Source organism: Galleria mellonella, unplaced genomic scaffold, assembly GCF_026898425.1.
Source record: "Galleria mellonella isolate WM207_F2 unplaced genomic scaffold, CSIRO_AGI_GalMel_v1 utg962, whole genome shotgun sequence".
Taxonomy (NCBI): domain Eukaryota; kingdom Metazoa; phylum Arthropoda; class Insecta; order Lepidoptera; family Pyralidae; genus Galleria; species Galleria mellonella.
In genome coordinates, this window is record NW_026442180.1 from 248382 (window position 1) to 263260 (window position 14879).

The 14879-nt window shown below is 32.0% G+C and overlaps 4 protein-coding genes and 1 long non-coding RNA gene across 5 annotated transcripts in view; 2 read left to right on the plus strand and 3 right to left on the minus strand.

Moving 5' to 3' along the window:
• Positions 1–4054, minus strand: part of LOC128202452 (uncharacterized) — a 39548-nt gene extending 35494 nt beyond the window's left edge. Inside the window, exon 1 of the long non-coding RNA XR_008253791.1 lies at positions 3785–4054. This is a non-coding gene — a long non-coding RNA (uncharacterized LOC128202452). The remainder of the gene's footprint in view (positions 1–3784) is intronic.
• Positions 4055–4384: 330 nt separating this feature from the next.
• On the plus strand, positions 4385–7636 carry LOC113522687 (pseudouridylate synthase TRUB2, mitochondrial). Its single transcript, XM_026908455.3, has 5 exons — positions 4385–4607; positions 4707–4898; positions 5325–5541; positions 5985–6121; positions 6959–7636. The coding sequence occupies exons 1-5, from the start codon at positions 4484–4486 to the stop codon at positions 7231–7233; spliced, it is 945 nt and encodes a 314-aa protein (XP_026764256.2). The 5' UTR covers positions 4385–4483; the 3' UTR covers positions 7234–7636.
• An 822-nt stretch (positions 7637–8458) lies between these two features.
• On the minus strand, positions 8459–9100 carry LOC113522688 (PAXIP1-associated glutamate-rich protein 1). The gene has a single exon (XM_026908456.3). The coding sequence runs from the start codon at positions 8967–8969 to the stop codon at positions 8508–8510; it is 462 nt and encodes a 153-aa protein (XP_026764257.2). The 5' UTR covers positions 8970–9100; the 3' UTR covers positions 8459–8507.
• Positions 9101–9295: 195 nt separating this feature from the next.
• Positions 9296–11246, plus strand: LOC113522686 (box C/D snoRNA protein 1). Its single transcript, XM_026908454.3, has 5 exons — positions 9296–9495; positions 9571–9847; positions 10128–10446; positions 10630–10782; positions 10865–11246. The coding sequence occupies exons 1-5, from the start codon at positions 9452–9454 to the stop codon at positions 11191–11193; spliced, it is 1122 nt and encodes a 373-aa protein (XP_026764255.2). The 5' UTR covers positions 9296–9451; the 3' UTR covers positions 11194–11246.
• Positions 10469–13734, minus strand: LOC113522684 (nudC domain-containing protein 1). Its single transcript, XM_026908453.3, has 2 exons — positions 12207–13734; positions 10469–11743 (listed from the first exon to the last, which is right to left on the minus strand). The coding sequence occupies exons 1-2, from the start codon at positions 13444–13446 to the stop codon at positions 11250–11252; spliced, it is 1734 nt and encodes a 577-aa protein (XP_026764254.2). The 5' UTR covers positions 13447–13734; the 3' UTR covers positions 10469–11249.
• Between the last annotated feature and the right edge of the window lie 1145 nt (positions 13735–14879).

Consider the following 14879-nt stretch of genomic DNA (forward strand, 5'->3'; position numbering starts at 1 on the left):
ATCTCTACAAACCTTGGTTACCTTTTCATAAATTCCACTAAAGTAGAGGGAGACTTTGTACAAAAGTCGATTGCTTGGGTACCTCTGTTCCATTCGTGTTTTAACCGTGAAGCAGTTGTGTTTTCATGGCTGTGTTTTGGTTTGAAAGGTGGGATATGGCGTGAAATTACCAGTACAGAGGAATAACACCTAAGTCCTCAGGAATGGCAACGCATGGGGAGTATCATGGGCGAAACAGTATACTCTGTTATGTCCATGGTACTGCTCATGTCTATAGGCGACGGTTACCACTTTCCATCAAGTGGGCCGTAGGCTTGTTTGCCATTCTAAGTTGTATAAAAAAAAACTAAGAAATAGACTGTAATAATATGAAATTAAATTTAGTTAATTTATTTTAGAATGTAAGTAATATACTCTACATAATAGAGCGGAAAAATTTACTTTCCGACGAGATTCGAACCCACATTTCTCAACTGTCCAATTCGCGAAAGATAAACGAAGCATGCTTACAAATACTGTTTCTCATAAATGTCTAATAACCAGCTGCGGCTGCCGTAACCGCTAACCATTAGACTGAATACATGTTTGCCATTACCACCATCGTATAAAAAGGCAGGCATTATCAAGAGTTAAATATTCGAGTGCGACAATTATTTTTGTTTCGATGCACGATAAACGGCGGGTGCCGTTGACATGTGACATCATTGTTGAGTCAGCTGGCGGCGGTGCGCATGCGCAGCAAGGTGAGCCGAGCACAAACGACCTAGGCAAGGTGTCCGTTTCATATACCTACGTGTCTCGAGTTTTTGCAGTCAGCTATAAAACAAGCCGGGCCATTAGTTGCACAACCCTATTTAGTGCTTACAGTGAAGTAAACTTTATTTTAATTGATACATTAATACATATGCTGACTTAGCCATTAAAAATTTATTTAACCTCCTAACAGTCTCTAAGGCAACAGAACCAAATGACCAACCTTCCAATTAACAAAAACAAGACAAGGAATTTATGTGAATTCAATTATGATGTTTTATCAAAATTTTCCACTTTCCCCTTTCCCATAAACCATAATTTTATTTTAATGAATAAATAAAATAAAATAAAAACAATAGTTAGAAAATATTTCACAATTAAGTATTTATATTAAAGAACATTTAGACACAAAAAAGATTTTGTAAATGAATATTCTACTATTATTGAGTCCATATTGACAGAGAAGTAAAATACTATTATTATTCTACTTCTCTGTTAATCTTTATATTTTTCCCAAGATTCTGACTTAATTATTGAACTCAATCTTTCACACATCCTTTCTTTTCAATAAATTTTAATTGTAGAAAAAATCAGCAACTTGGCAAAAACAAATTGGCAAAGATTCATATATGCATATTTATTCAGTAACTTAAAAATTATAATAATTGGCAGTTTGAGTGATATTAAGTAAGTTTTTGATATAAAATATAAATAATATTATAGTAGATATAAATTAATCAAAACAATTTTGTTCATTAAAAACTACTGCTCTGTTTAATTAACATTTTTTCCTCGTATCTTACTGAAAAAGAAAGTACAGTGACATTCTAACAGCTTATCATAATTGTTGAGAATGTAGGTAAAAGGCAGACGCTCGAGTTATTGTACTAGATAATAAGAAATAGAATAATATATTACATGACTTGTAAGGTAGATAACACAAAACACACACACACACACACACACACACCTACACCTAACAATCAAACAAGTTACTACATATCCAGTACCCAAGAATTTTATAGAATATCTATGTCAAAATAGTTGACTGTCAGCTTGTTTGTTATGTTGTTGCAAAAAAAAATTTACAAATATTCATCTATATCTCTATAGATAAAGCATGTACTTTCACATGTAGTATGTACAAACATTAGATACAAAATATTTTTTTTTTTTTTTTTTTTTTTTTTATACAACTTAGAATGGCAAACAAGCTGACGGCCCACCTGATGGAAAGTGGTGACCGTCGCCTATAGACATGAGCAGTACCATGGACATAACAGAGTATACTGTTTCGCCCATGATACCCCCCATGCGCTGCCATTCCTGAGGACTCAGGTGTTATTCCTCTGTACCCAGTATTAGATACTGGAATAGAATAGGTGATATCTATTTCACGATTATTATATTATTTCATTGTAAATAGGCCACGTCTGTGCATTCATTACACAAAAGCTATTGGATAGGATAGTGGATAGTTACTATTATATTTAAATATTTTATAATGTTAACTGTAATTGATTTGTAATGTTATTTTTATTTTATAATTTGAATGTTATTATTATTGTTATTATTTATTTTATTAATTACAAAATTAGAATGTAAATATTGACTTGCCATTGTGTGACGAAAACAGTTACATTGGTTAATAAAGAAATATGAATATGATAGACTTTTATGTAATTAATTTAAAGTAGTGATAACTTAATATCAAAGTCAATATACAAGATGATTGTTATGTTTTTGCAAATAAAATACTTAATTGATTAATATTTTTTCCTACTGTGATTGCGTTTCATTTGTATAGAAAAAAAACTTTTTAACGTTGACTGGTAGAGAATGCTATTAGCATTAAATCTGCTTTTTGTACCATAATACTAATTAATAATTTTTGTACCATTTTTTGTGGTCAATAAAATTATTTAAATAAAAAAAAATGCAAAAAATTACTGTTGCCCAGGTAAGCACTGCTCTGCCCATTACCATCAATACTGGATTAATTTTTTCATATAAGAGTAAAACTTTTGCACCTCTCAAATTGGAACAAACCATACTGTTACAAAATTTCATATATATATATATATATATATATATATATATATATATATATATATATATATATATATATATATATATATATATATATATATATTAGGAAACAGCCAAAGACATTCAGATTCTTCTGCTTACTTTGGTAATGGGATCTGTTGTGAAGATATAGATGCATCAATACTCATCATATTTTAATATTTAGTAAAATATGTAAACACACTGATTAATAAGGCAAATCCAATTTCAAAACAATTTAAGATTCTGACTTGCAAAAGAAAAAGCAACATTAATTTTTACACAATTAATAAGGGACAGACACTAAAATCCATTCAAAACTGGCAATGATGGTGTGTTATACACACAACACAGATTGAGAATCTCCTTGTTTTTGATATAGTTTAAATACAAATCATTATAAAACCCATAATTGCAAGTATTAGATTGTATGTTGTAAAATATGATGTCCATAGGCTGTTTTTTTTTTGTTGCATTTTATAAACAATTTTGACATTTTCTCCAAAATGCATAATGATTAATAAAATGAACTATAATATTTAAAACTTAAGAAAATGTATGGAAAGTAGTTTAAATACTGCAACAGGTAATCAAACATGAATGTATACAATGACAAGGCATTATACAGTCAAACTTATTTAATTAGAATTTCGAGACAAAACAAAATTAACTGTTATTACTTATTGAAGTAACCTATTGATTGTAAACTATCGACTGTACAACGAAATTCACAAGCGACACACGTTAAAACATAACGAAACTACATATCTATACAGAGAAGGCAAAGGGGCAACGGTTTTAACGACATAGAAATAAGCAGAGTTAGTACATTAAAAACAGGCTAGAATTCTTATCAAGAAAACGATACGCCAAATAGGTTTTTAATTACTTTTACATGTTGGTGGTCAAGTACGTTAACTACAGTTAAATAGTTACTTGATTTAACAAAAACATATGAACTTACCAATAATAAGTTTCAAATGAAATCGCAGTCGTCCTATTCTTCGTTCACACCTACACAAAATTTTATTTCACTGTCATATAAACACAACGTTAATACACAAGAATTTGCACTACCATACGTACTTTTATCTAATTATTCCAAAACAGGAATTATATAAAAACAACACGAAGCAAATCGAGACAGTCACTCTACAGAAACGATATTCACCAATCGGCCATTGCACGATCACTCAACTCGCCACGGCAAACACGGCATTCAGCAGTTGTCGTGTCAATATTTTTTTTCTATAAAATTGCCAAAACTAATAAATACATTTCTACCACTACGGTAGGTATTCAAGATAGTTATCACAAATTGAATAATGATACTACGTATGTCGAATGAATTTATTATGTTTATGGTTGTGACCTAGTTACAACAAATATATAAATGCGATAAATTGCACTATATTTTTTGTAAACATTCAATAGTACTATTTAAAAATATTTTTGATGCATAATGCAAGAATAATTGTTGGTGCTGCCTCTTTAGAGCGATTAACAAATTAATGTCTAAACATATTATGTTCTGTGGTTTTGTAAACATAGTTGTATTATCTGTGACCATCTTTGACAATTTTGTTTTTTAAATTTTTATTTGGATGCAATGTAAATCTTTTTTAAGTTATAAAATTGTAAACATATTAATTTTCTTTGTATAATGGGGAAAGTTCGTAATGCGGTAAATGCATATAAAGCTTTAAATGGACTTATATGTGTCTATAAACCTGCGTGTGTTCCTGTAAGACAAGTTCAACATACACTTATAACCAATTTGTGTAGAGGTTAGATTTTATTATTAATTTTTAACTATCGGTATAAGCTATGTAGTTAATAATTATTGCAATTGTGACTTTTGAAAATATATAATAAATCGTTTGTAGATTTGAATGCGTTACCTAGTCGTCCTCAAGAACAGAGAGTTGAAATAGTCGGTGCCACCAATGCTCCTCTTACTGTAAAAGTAGTACCAAATCTTGCGGATGATCCCTTGGTCTGCGGGCCACGATACATACATGACGATTTCCGATGTAGCTGGGCCTCTCATTTAGGATTATTCACCAGTGGAGTTTTATGTAAGTTACAATGTTGTTATATTATGAATTTTTAAATGGTGTCTGGTATTATTTTACCATTCCTAATACTTCCCATATTTCTATTATAATTAAAAATAAGATGAAGTAGTCACTAATAAGTAGTTCTTTCTTTTATTCCTATTTGAAATGTATCTTTAGAAGTTAATTCATGAATTGGTTTAAAGAACCTTGTTTAATTTTATTAAAAAGGCCGACAGCACACCTGCAATGCCTCTGGTGTTGCAGGTGAGCATGGGCGATGGTAGTCACCATAAAAATCAATATGGCCATGACCTATATATGTAGATATTATTTTTTGTAATTCCTTTAAAAATAAGCTGATAATACATTAATATGTTCTATTCAAAAAATATAATATTTAATATAGATATTAAAAAATGTTCTAATACCATTTTTATCTTTTAGTATTAGGTATAAACGATGGCACCAGATTGACATATTACATAAACAGTGCTAGACTGACCAGAGCTTACAAAGTCCACGGTCAGTTTGGAAAAGCTACAGACACTTATTTCTGGAATGGGAAAACGGTTGAGAGGGCTACATTTGGACATATTACAAGGCAAAAGATAGATGGCGTTGTAGCTCATATGCAAGCTGCACATCAAAAAACTATGTTTCAGTTAGTATTGCCATTATACTTAAATATACAACTTTATTATCAATATCAGTTTTCTATAGTCTACTGCTGGACATAGGCTTCTCCCAAAACACAATATAGTGATCTTTAGTTGTTTACTTCAAGCTGTTCTAAATAATTCTTCACCTTACATGACTATGACTACCTAATCAGTGTTTGTTCTATATGTTATACCTTGCTTGCTGGTAATATTTTATCAGTAATAAACAATATATTTAATAATTTGCAGTATGATTAATAACAAATACTGTTATTGGGGAAATTAGTCAAAAAACTAAAGTGACAGACACAAAATCAAACTTATGACCACATGCCTAGGTTTGCTTTTATAATTTTATCATAATTCAATAGAATTATTTTAAAAACAGATATGAATTTGCTTAACAGTTTAATGGATTTTAATGTTATCTAAACACCTTCTCCAGGTTGACCGGATTGCACATGGACTCGCAATCAACATATGAACTGGCATCTCAAGGGTTGATTCGACCAGTAGACAATAAATTACCAGTTATTTATGGCATGAAGTGTATACACTTTCAACCACCTCACTTCACTTTAGGTAATTTTTATGCAATCTTTTTTTTTTATGCAACTTAGAATGGAAAACAAGCTGACGGCCCACTTGCTGGAAAGTAGTAACCATCGCCTATAGACATAAGCAGTACCATGGACATAACAGAGTATACTGTTTCGCCCATGATACCCCCCCATGCGTTGCCATTCCTGAGGACTCAGGTGTTCTTCCTCTGTACCCTGTAAATTTACGTCATATCCCACCCTTCAAACAGAAACATGGCCATGCAAACACATCTGTTTTACAGTTGAAACATGAATGGAACAGAGGTATCCAAGCAAACGACTATTGTACAAAGTACAAATTATCTAGTCTTAGTAATTAGGTAGCAGTACTTAATTTGTATAGCAACAATGAATTGTGATACTTTTGAGTAACCATTCTAACCTTAGAATGCACCATTATATTTTAAAACAAATTCTGTGTTTTTATGAATTTACTTGCCAATAAAATATGTAACTAAGATAGTGAATTTAAATAGTTTTTATGACCCATACTGCTGTCAGGTTAGCATAAATTGTGGCTATTTTTTGTTACTGTGGCACCATAGATGTATTATAACATATTATACATTCTAATCAAAGTGTTGCATGCACACAAAAAGAAAAAATGTTATATTTTTTATGTAATTATTGTATTTTTTTTTCTTTATTTTATGCATTTATATGTGCTTGTTATTATTTGTGCTTAAAAAATACAAATAAATGTTGACTGAGATGATGATGATGCTGCTTTAAGTCCTTTTAAAATGATTTTGATTTCACCCCCTCCACATATACAGAGGGTGAAATACTATATAAGTGCAATATTATTTTGTTACAGAAATTCAGTCTGTAAATGAATATGATAAGTATCTATGGACGATAATTCACGATTTGGGTATACAGTTGAAAACTGTGGCTCACTGCACTGGGGTCCAGTGTATAAGACAAGGCAAGTTTGATGTAGAACTCTCTCTGCTCAGGAAGCATTGGCAGTTGGAACACATCTTGAACAATATGGACAGATGTCATCAGCTGATAGAAGAACATGGAGAACTTTTAAAACCAGAATCTGCTACTTTAAAACCATTAAGAAGTAACAATGAAGTCTTATAAATATATAAGTCTGGTCATTGTCTGCACATAGTCATAAGAAACATTTATTTCCGAGGTCTCTGTAAAAGTAATAAGGTGCTAAATAAAAAAATAAATAGTATCTTATATGTCTAAGCTTAAATGTCCATATTTCATTGTGATGCATCATTTAGAAGCTGAGTTTCAGGCTGAACTTTTTTTATTCTAGACATCTATAAAATAAATGCAAATAATAATCAATTTTTGGTTCCTGAATCAATTGACAAGTGGTAAATAGTGCATTCTTAAAAGTAATAAAATTACTGGATGCAAAATAACAGAGGACTAGTTAAAAATTACTGTTGTTATAGTAAAAAAAGTTTTATTAAACTGTATAACTGTAATACAATTATTCCTATATATACAATAAACAAATTATATTACATTTGTTATTTTATTATTATAACTTCTATTGCTCAAAAAACTTCTTTAAAGACATCTTACACACATACATAGTGGTATAAAGAAAAAAATTAAATACCCGCTTTCTGAAATTTTATTTTATACTTCACTCGTAAACATTGGTTTTTCAACTATAATAGTTATTACATTTTTATATATGCTAAATGACAACTGGATTAGGTTGTTTCAAAATCTCCTTGAGCGGGGGGAAAAAGGATTGTTAGTAATGGAGACTGAGAATCCCATTTCTAGCAATATACTCAACCAGGTCAACCTCCTTGCAGTTCCCCCTGGAAACTATCATGATTAATTCGTGATGAATTAATCATGATGGGCTAACTGGCCTGTTTTCATCCTTAATCAATCACCCTTCACTGGTGCCCCATCAGCGTATCCCATTAGCGCAGGCGGGGTTACCACTCCATTTTCATCCAATAAAAAAAAAATCTTGAGCTTCTCACATACATATTCCTTAATGATAATGTTTTATTTTAATTGTAATCTATCAATCAATAATTTATAAACAAATTATTAGTAACCAAATCATTTTTCCAAAAAGTAACTATATTTCAATTTAAAAGTAAATTAGCTAGTATAATTTGACATTTCTTCATCCTTGATATAATTAATTTAACCAAACTGTAAAGAGGATTATCAAATTGTTTTTAAAATTGGAAAAATGTCTGTATAAGTTAAGGATATTGTCCCCAATTCTAAACACATTTTTTACATAAAAAATATAAGTGAATTGAAACCTCTTTTGAAGTTGCTCAAAAATTAAGAGTGCATATTGAAAAATACTGCATTCTTCGTCAGAATAACGATTTTATTTGGCGGTTGTACTAGTATATATATCAACTTGGTTTAGTAGACGGTGCATTCGATATGGGTGTATTTGCTTGCTTTTCCATTTGCTCTATCCGTTTGTGTCTGATCATGTTGGATAAAATTCCATCAAATGATGTAGTTTTCTTTTTAGCCGAACCTCTCAATGTATCCTCACCTTCCCTGCGTACTCGTAAATTTAGCGAATTCACTTCGTCCATAAAATCAAAATCGGATTTCTCTTCTCTGACTGGTGATACAGGCATTTCTGGTTGATTCGCTTTACTTACTGGAACAGGTGAAGGAGCTCGCCTTCCTGGACACTTCCATTCCAAGCTAAGTGTCCCTGATTTTTCAATATTCTTATAAAGTTCCTCCAGTTCTGTTGGATCAGGCATCCAGCTTTTGCCGATAATAACGCCAGCTTTTGATAATTCCTCATCTGAACACGGCAGCTCCCAATCATCCTCTTGAAGCTCAGGGGTTCCCATTTCTATATATTTTCTGTTTAGAATTTTTATATTTTATATAAAAAACTAACAAAATAAAAAAACAAATTTTAAAATACAAAACATTGACCATTTGACATTTTATTATAATCAAAGAGAATGGGAATTATAATATCTACGGTAATATCTGCGCAAACCTACTATCTATGGTATATTAGGTAAAATTAAGAATAGTTGTGATTCGTATATGACGGCCCTTTAATTTAAATCCTTTTCGTAGTATGTGTAAGGAGTTTATGTAATCTTTGGTATAAAAAAAAAATCTTTGGTATCACTTAAATTCATAGAGTAATGCTATTGTCATTCTTTTTTTACGGCATCTATGGTTCAGTAGTGGTTGTCATGTTGACATCAGTTTGTTTTGTTTTGGAAACGTTTGTCCATGCTTGGTCTAAATTTTACATTGATCGTTTTATTTTTGTTGTAATAATATAAGAAGTATATTTTTGTAGTTTTACAAAACAATGTCATCTTCCGAATCTGAAACTGAAAGGGACCCTTTATACAGGTACATGCTTTTTTTATATATGTTCATTATACTTTCATTGAACATAACCTCTATATTAAAACAACTATATTTTAGATTGGGTGATTGTGAAGTATGCGGAGCAAATAAAGCTATTTACACTTGTCCGAAATGTGAAGTAAAGACATGCAGCTTAAATTGTGTGAGGATACACAAAAAAGAATTAGAATGTGATGGTATAAGGGATCGCACTAAGTTTGTAAGGATGAAAGACTTTTCCGACAGCGATCTACTAAGCGATTATCGTCTGTTAGAGGAATGCGCACGGTTCGTATATGCCGTGAAACGAGACGAAAAGAAACGATTTACAAGAATCGATAAGGACTTACCTATTGTGAGTAATTTACCTCCTAATTAATAATCCTATCAATTATATCTATTAATATTTTGCCTCAGGTATTGTTATTACATAAACAATTTGACTCCTCCATTGGGATTTATTTAATAAAGATTAACAGTTAGTTAATAGTTAATCTAAAAATGAATGAATAAATATTAGTACATACTTTGTTTTTACAATATATAATATTTACACTTTATATTAGAACAATAATAAAATCATTACAGTATGAAATATATGTATTAATTTATTAATACTTTATTACCTATTACAGCATTTATTCAAGCTTAAATCGGCAGCCAGGCAGCGAGGCATAGTATTGCAATTCTTAGCACAAAACTTCACAAGACATAAAATAAATACAACTAAATACAATTACAAGGAGAATTTAATAAATTGGAGGGTGGAATGGGTGTTCCCTAATGTGGATACAGATCCTATAAAGTTTGTGGATGACAAATGTTCAGAAAAGAAAAGATTATCAGAATTATTGAACAAATACTTAGATCCAGATGCTGTCGCTTTTGAGGGTTCTAAAGCATTGACTTACTATAAATCAGTTGGCTTTAGTGGAGTCAAGGTGCTTCTGAAAGGTATAATAAACATATCAGTTAATACTTTTTGTTAATTATTTATTTATTCATTGACAAATTATATACAATTTATTTTAATGTTTACTTTAATATAAATATGCTTATTTACTGCAGATAAAATGAATAACATGTATAATATTTAGGATTATTGCTGCAAATTTAGTTTATCAATTATTTTCACAGCTGAAAAAGTGAGAGGCTCATCAAAGAAGTTTTTTGAATTGGATCTGACAGAATCCTTGGCAGAGAACTTGTCTGGAAAATGTATTGTGGAGTTTCCTATTATATTTGTGGTACTCAAAGACCATGCATATAATTTCGAAATAATTACACCAGGTAGGAAAATTAATTTTTTTTACTGTATTTATGTACTTAACTGTAAAATAATAAAAACCTAATATATATATTTATATTTTAGAAGATACATTTGAAAACCAAAACAAAAAGAACGACAATGATGAAGTAGTAAGTAAAGAAAATGTAACTAATAGAGGAAAACTATCAATTACTAATGGAAGTATGAGGCATAATAATGGTAACATAAAAAGTTCTGTAGTGCAAACTCAACATAATTTACAGCCAAGAAAGAGACAACTTTTGACAGAGAAAATAGCAAAGGAAAAAGAGTTGGAGATTGAAAAAGAAATAAAAGCAGCTAAAAAGAAGAGGCCTAAAAATCTTCTATTTACAACAGGGTATTCCTCTGAGGAGAGTTTAGGGGACAATGATAGTGACATGGAAAGTTAGATTTAAGGATATATTTAGTTTCTGTATATAATAAATAAAATTTGTATATATTATTCTTATATTATTTCTATAGCAACCAAATTGTTTTCAGTTAATACAAACAAGTGTTCATTTGTAGCATTGATACCAATAATTTCTCCATACTTGTCAATATTGAACACATGCTGTTGTCCAACCTTGATATTTTTCATTACACCCCCAGTACGTTTTCTCAGTTGGCAGTCTTGGGTACCTGCATTTTGATAAATAAATATATGTCTTGTTGCCTCACATACAACACTATATGAGAAGTTTGGTGGGCATGTAATAAACTTTCGATTCTGTTTCGATGATTGTACATATCCAAAGGCCAGGAGAGTTCCCTGGTGCTTGAAAGGCCAAGTGTTTGAATTGATTAGTTCAGCATAAGGTTGCCAAATGCAAGCATCTACGTCATGCCTCAATACCAATGCTGGAGACTCATGGGTTTCCAATTTTACATTGAACAAGTACTGGTGTACACTCAGCGGTATTCTGTGTGTGATTTCATGATTTGCTGCTTGTATTCTCACTGAAAATGAAAGAAATACTGACATTTTAATCTTCACTATTTAAATACAATGATCAATATATATAATATATAGAAATTGTGTCATCTAATCTGTACTAATATTATGAGTAAGAAAGTTTGTTACTAGACAATATCATAATTAAAAACTAATAACCATAATATGATAATAATAATAGCTTTTGAATTGACAAACCTAACTTTCAAACATTCCCTATGAGGCTGGCATAGAAATCCAGGTGTACTGAAACCTCAACAAAAAATTTGTAAAAAACTAATAACTTATTTATTTATTTATTTACACTTTATTGCACCAAGTAAAAAGAGAAATAACAAATACAGTAAATATTAATGAGTGACACAAAAGGCGGCCTTATCACTTAGCAATCTCTTCCAGGCAACCTTTGGGTAGAGGACATTAGATTACATTGTACATTATTAAAAGGGAGTAGAATATTATATTTACCTAAGACTGTATCTTCTTCTGAGGCAGCATCACATTCCTCCAATTCCTGTGTAGAGAACCCTGGTACTGATTGATCTACTACTGCCTCTGTCTCCGAGCACAAGTGTGCTAGCCTTTTGTGTGCCTCCTCTACTAAGCTTGCATCCATAATTTGCTCTCCATTGCAATCTCCACCTTCTAGAAACTGATCCCAAATCATGCTCTCAGATTTAGTGACTAAGACATCAACTTGCCCATTCTCTTGAATATTCCATGTTGTTAACTCACAATCCACCTTGTGCTTCAACTTGCCCTCCACAAAAGTATTACCAGCATAGCTTATTTTAATTGTTAATGGTGTCACACTAACATGTAATAGACTTTTATCAAAATTCTCTTGTAATTGCAATGTGACTGTAACATCTTCTGTTGTCTGCAGCCACGTGTAGATAATTTTTTTTGCTTCTTGTTTTGTTGGCTCGATAATATCCTTCTCAGAGTCAGATGTAAATTTGAAAACATTGTCTGAAGCTATGTACAATGCTGAGCAGTTTGTTTCAATGGCCGAGTAATGTACAATGCCTTTGCCTTGCAACTGCTTCATGCTTATTTGTTTCCAAGTCTCCTCAATATTTTCAAAAGTGACCCATGTGAGAACAGTGTTGAAATGCTTCTCGTTCTGTTCTACAGATTGCAATAAACAATGCAATAATTCACTATTGCCTTTTTCTTGTATCCTCGAGTCTACAATTATAAAGTATTTGTCTTTCCCAAGAACCAGACTTGAGTGCTGTGTCTGCCATAATTGATTTCTACTAGCAAGACGGTTTCTGCAGCCAGTATCAATAATGTGAAGGTATCCAGTACCATCACTAACTATGGCTAAATTACCTGAAGGAAATGTGAGACAGAGATTGAAATGCCCAGATTTTCTTTCAACATGTGCAGGAACGTCATAAACAACTGTACTCTGGAAGCTATGGTTAGTGGACTCAAATGTAATGTGATGAACTTGCTGTTTTTTATCAATGTAGTAATAGTTAAAAGTATGAGCCCAATAATCGAGTATTAGGTGATTATGGAGTGCGAAAAGTTTTGCATGTATAAAAGAATACTGGATTTCGTCTGGGTACACTTTATCCACAGGTGAGGCGAGTTCATGCACATAATGTGGAAGAGCTTGTAAGTTTAGCTTGTAGCCCTCGAATTCATGATCTAAAAGTCGTCGATCTGGACGGAGTTCTACAAGTGACGACGGCATGATGTACTTTAATGAATACTAATGTCGCAGTATTTATTTTATTTACGTAGTTCTAAATTTTTCAAATTCCAGGCAAGTCAGAGTTCTTTTTCGCAAAAGACAATGTAATTTCCTGTTCTTTGCTGATGAATTGGAAATAGTTTTTTACTTAACACTGAGGAATTAACCACTACGTTCACGTTATTTAATTATTAAGGACTTAAAATTATATTGAAATGAAAAATTAAAAATGCTGAAAACACAAAACATAAACTAGGGTATGACAGTGCTGAGCTGACAAATTACTAATGTTGCCATATGCGAATATTGAGTTTTACTCGAACAGCAAAAATTTTTTCTCCAAATCGAATCACTAAATTTTTTCCATGTGGCACAAAATGAGGAATAAAAAACATTTCTTCTTTTATCCCATTCTCTGTTTTGCTACTCTAATTCATATTATCATCATATCAGCCGTTAACTATCCACAACTGAACAAAATCCTCCCCTTTAAAGAGTTTTCTCAGTCAGTAGTTGCCACGCTTGTCAAGCAAAGTGCTAATTGCAGTTAATTAATAATGGAATGGAAGCGGTGGCTTAATCTATACCGGGATATTTATTCATATATTCCATTATATTTATACATCTTTATGAGTTTATGAGTTCAAAATTTCCAAAAAAATTACCTGAATTTCTCCAAACCATTTCACTTTTCCCCAAAAATTTTCTATGAAATATGAAGTCACACTTGATAATATTGCCACGTATAGAAAGACTGTCCCAATATCATTCGCTATGACTCAGATAATAACTGGGCATTCCTTTGCGAAGTAATATCTACATAAGACACAAGCTTGCGCGTTCACCGCTAAGAAAACCCCATTTGCTGTGGCTCCACAGTTCCAAGGCACGTCTCTTAACATCTCTAAAAGCATTGGGATCCTTGGTGTCGACATCTCTAGTGATGTACAATTCCGTGGCCACCTCGAAGATAAGGTGAAGCTGGCATCCAAAAAACTCGGTGTGCTCAATAGAGCGAAGCATTACTTCATGCCGGATCAGCGATTAATTCTGTACAAATTGCAAATTCGGCCCCACGTGGAGTATTGCTGTCACTTATGGGCATGGTGCACCTAAATACCAGCTTGAACCTTTCGACTTGTTGCAACGACGAGCTATGAGAATTGTCGATGATCTCAGGTTCACAAGCGGTATCGAACCTTTAAGTCTTAGGAGAGATTTTGCTTCACTCTGCGTGTTCTACTGCCTGTACAACGAATTGTGCTCAGAAGAATTGTTTAATATGATGCCCACAGCCACTTTCTACCATCGTACGGCTCGCCATTGACAGGGAGTTCATCCTCATGTCCTACAGGCTCAATGATCGCGTACTGCGCGGTTTCAAAGATGTTTCCTCCCACGAACACTCAGATTGTGGAATGAGCTCCCTGCCA

Excerpts from the sequence above, each read along its gene's own strand:
- LOC113522684 (XM_026908453.3), bottom strand. The coding sequence starts at position 13,446 with ATGCCGTCGTCACTTGTAGAACTCCGTCCAGATCGACGACTTTTAGAT. Across the intron at positions 11,744-12,206 it reads AGAAGAAGATACAGTCTTAG|TGAGAATACAAGCAGCAAAT; the intron begins GTAAATATAATA and ends TTTCATTTTCAG.
- LOC113522688 (XM_026908456.3), bottom strand. The coding sequence starts at position 8,969 with ATGGGAACCCCTGAGCTTCAAGAGGATGATTGGGAGCTGCCGTGTTCA.
- LOC113522687 (XM_026908455.3), top strand. The coding sequence starts at position 4,484 with ATGGGGAAAGTTCGTAATGCGGTAAATGCATATAAAGCTTTAAATGGA. Across the intron at positions 4,608-4,706 it reads TATAACCAATTTGTGTAGAG|ATTTGAATGCGTTACCTAGT; the intron begins GTTAGATTTTAT and ends AATCGTTTGTAG. Across the intron at positions 5,542-5,984 it reads CATCAAAAAACTATGTTTCA|GTTGACCGGATTGCACATGG; the intron begins GTTAGTATTGCC and ends CACCTTCTCCAG.
- LOC113522686 (XM_026908454.3), top strand. The coding sequence starts at position 9,452 with ATGTCATCTTCCGAATCTGAAACTGAAAGGGACCCTTTATACAG. Across the intron at positions 9,496-9,570 it reads GAAAGGGACCCTTTATACAG|ATTGGGTGATTGTGAAGTAT; the intron begins GTACATGCTTTT and ends ACTATATTTTAG. Across the intron at positions 10,447-10,629 it reads AGTCAAGGTGCTTCTGAAAG|CTGAAAAAGTGAGAGGCTCA; the intron begins GTATAATAAACA and ends TTATTTTCACAG.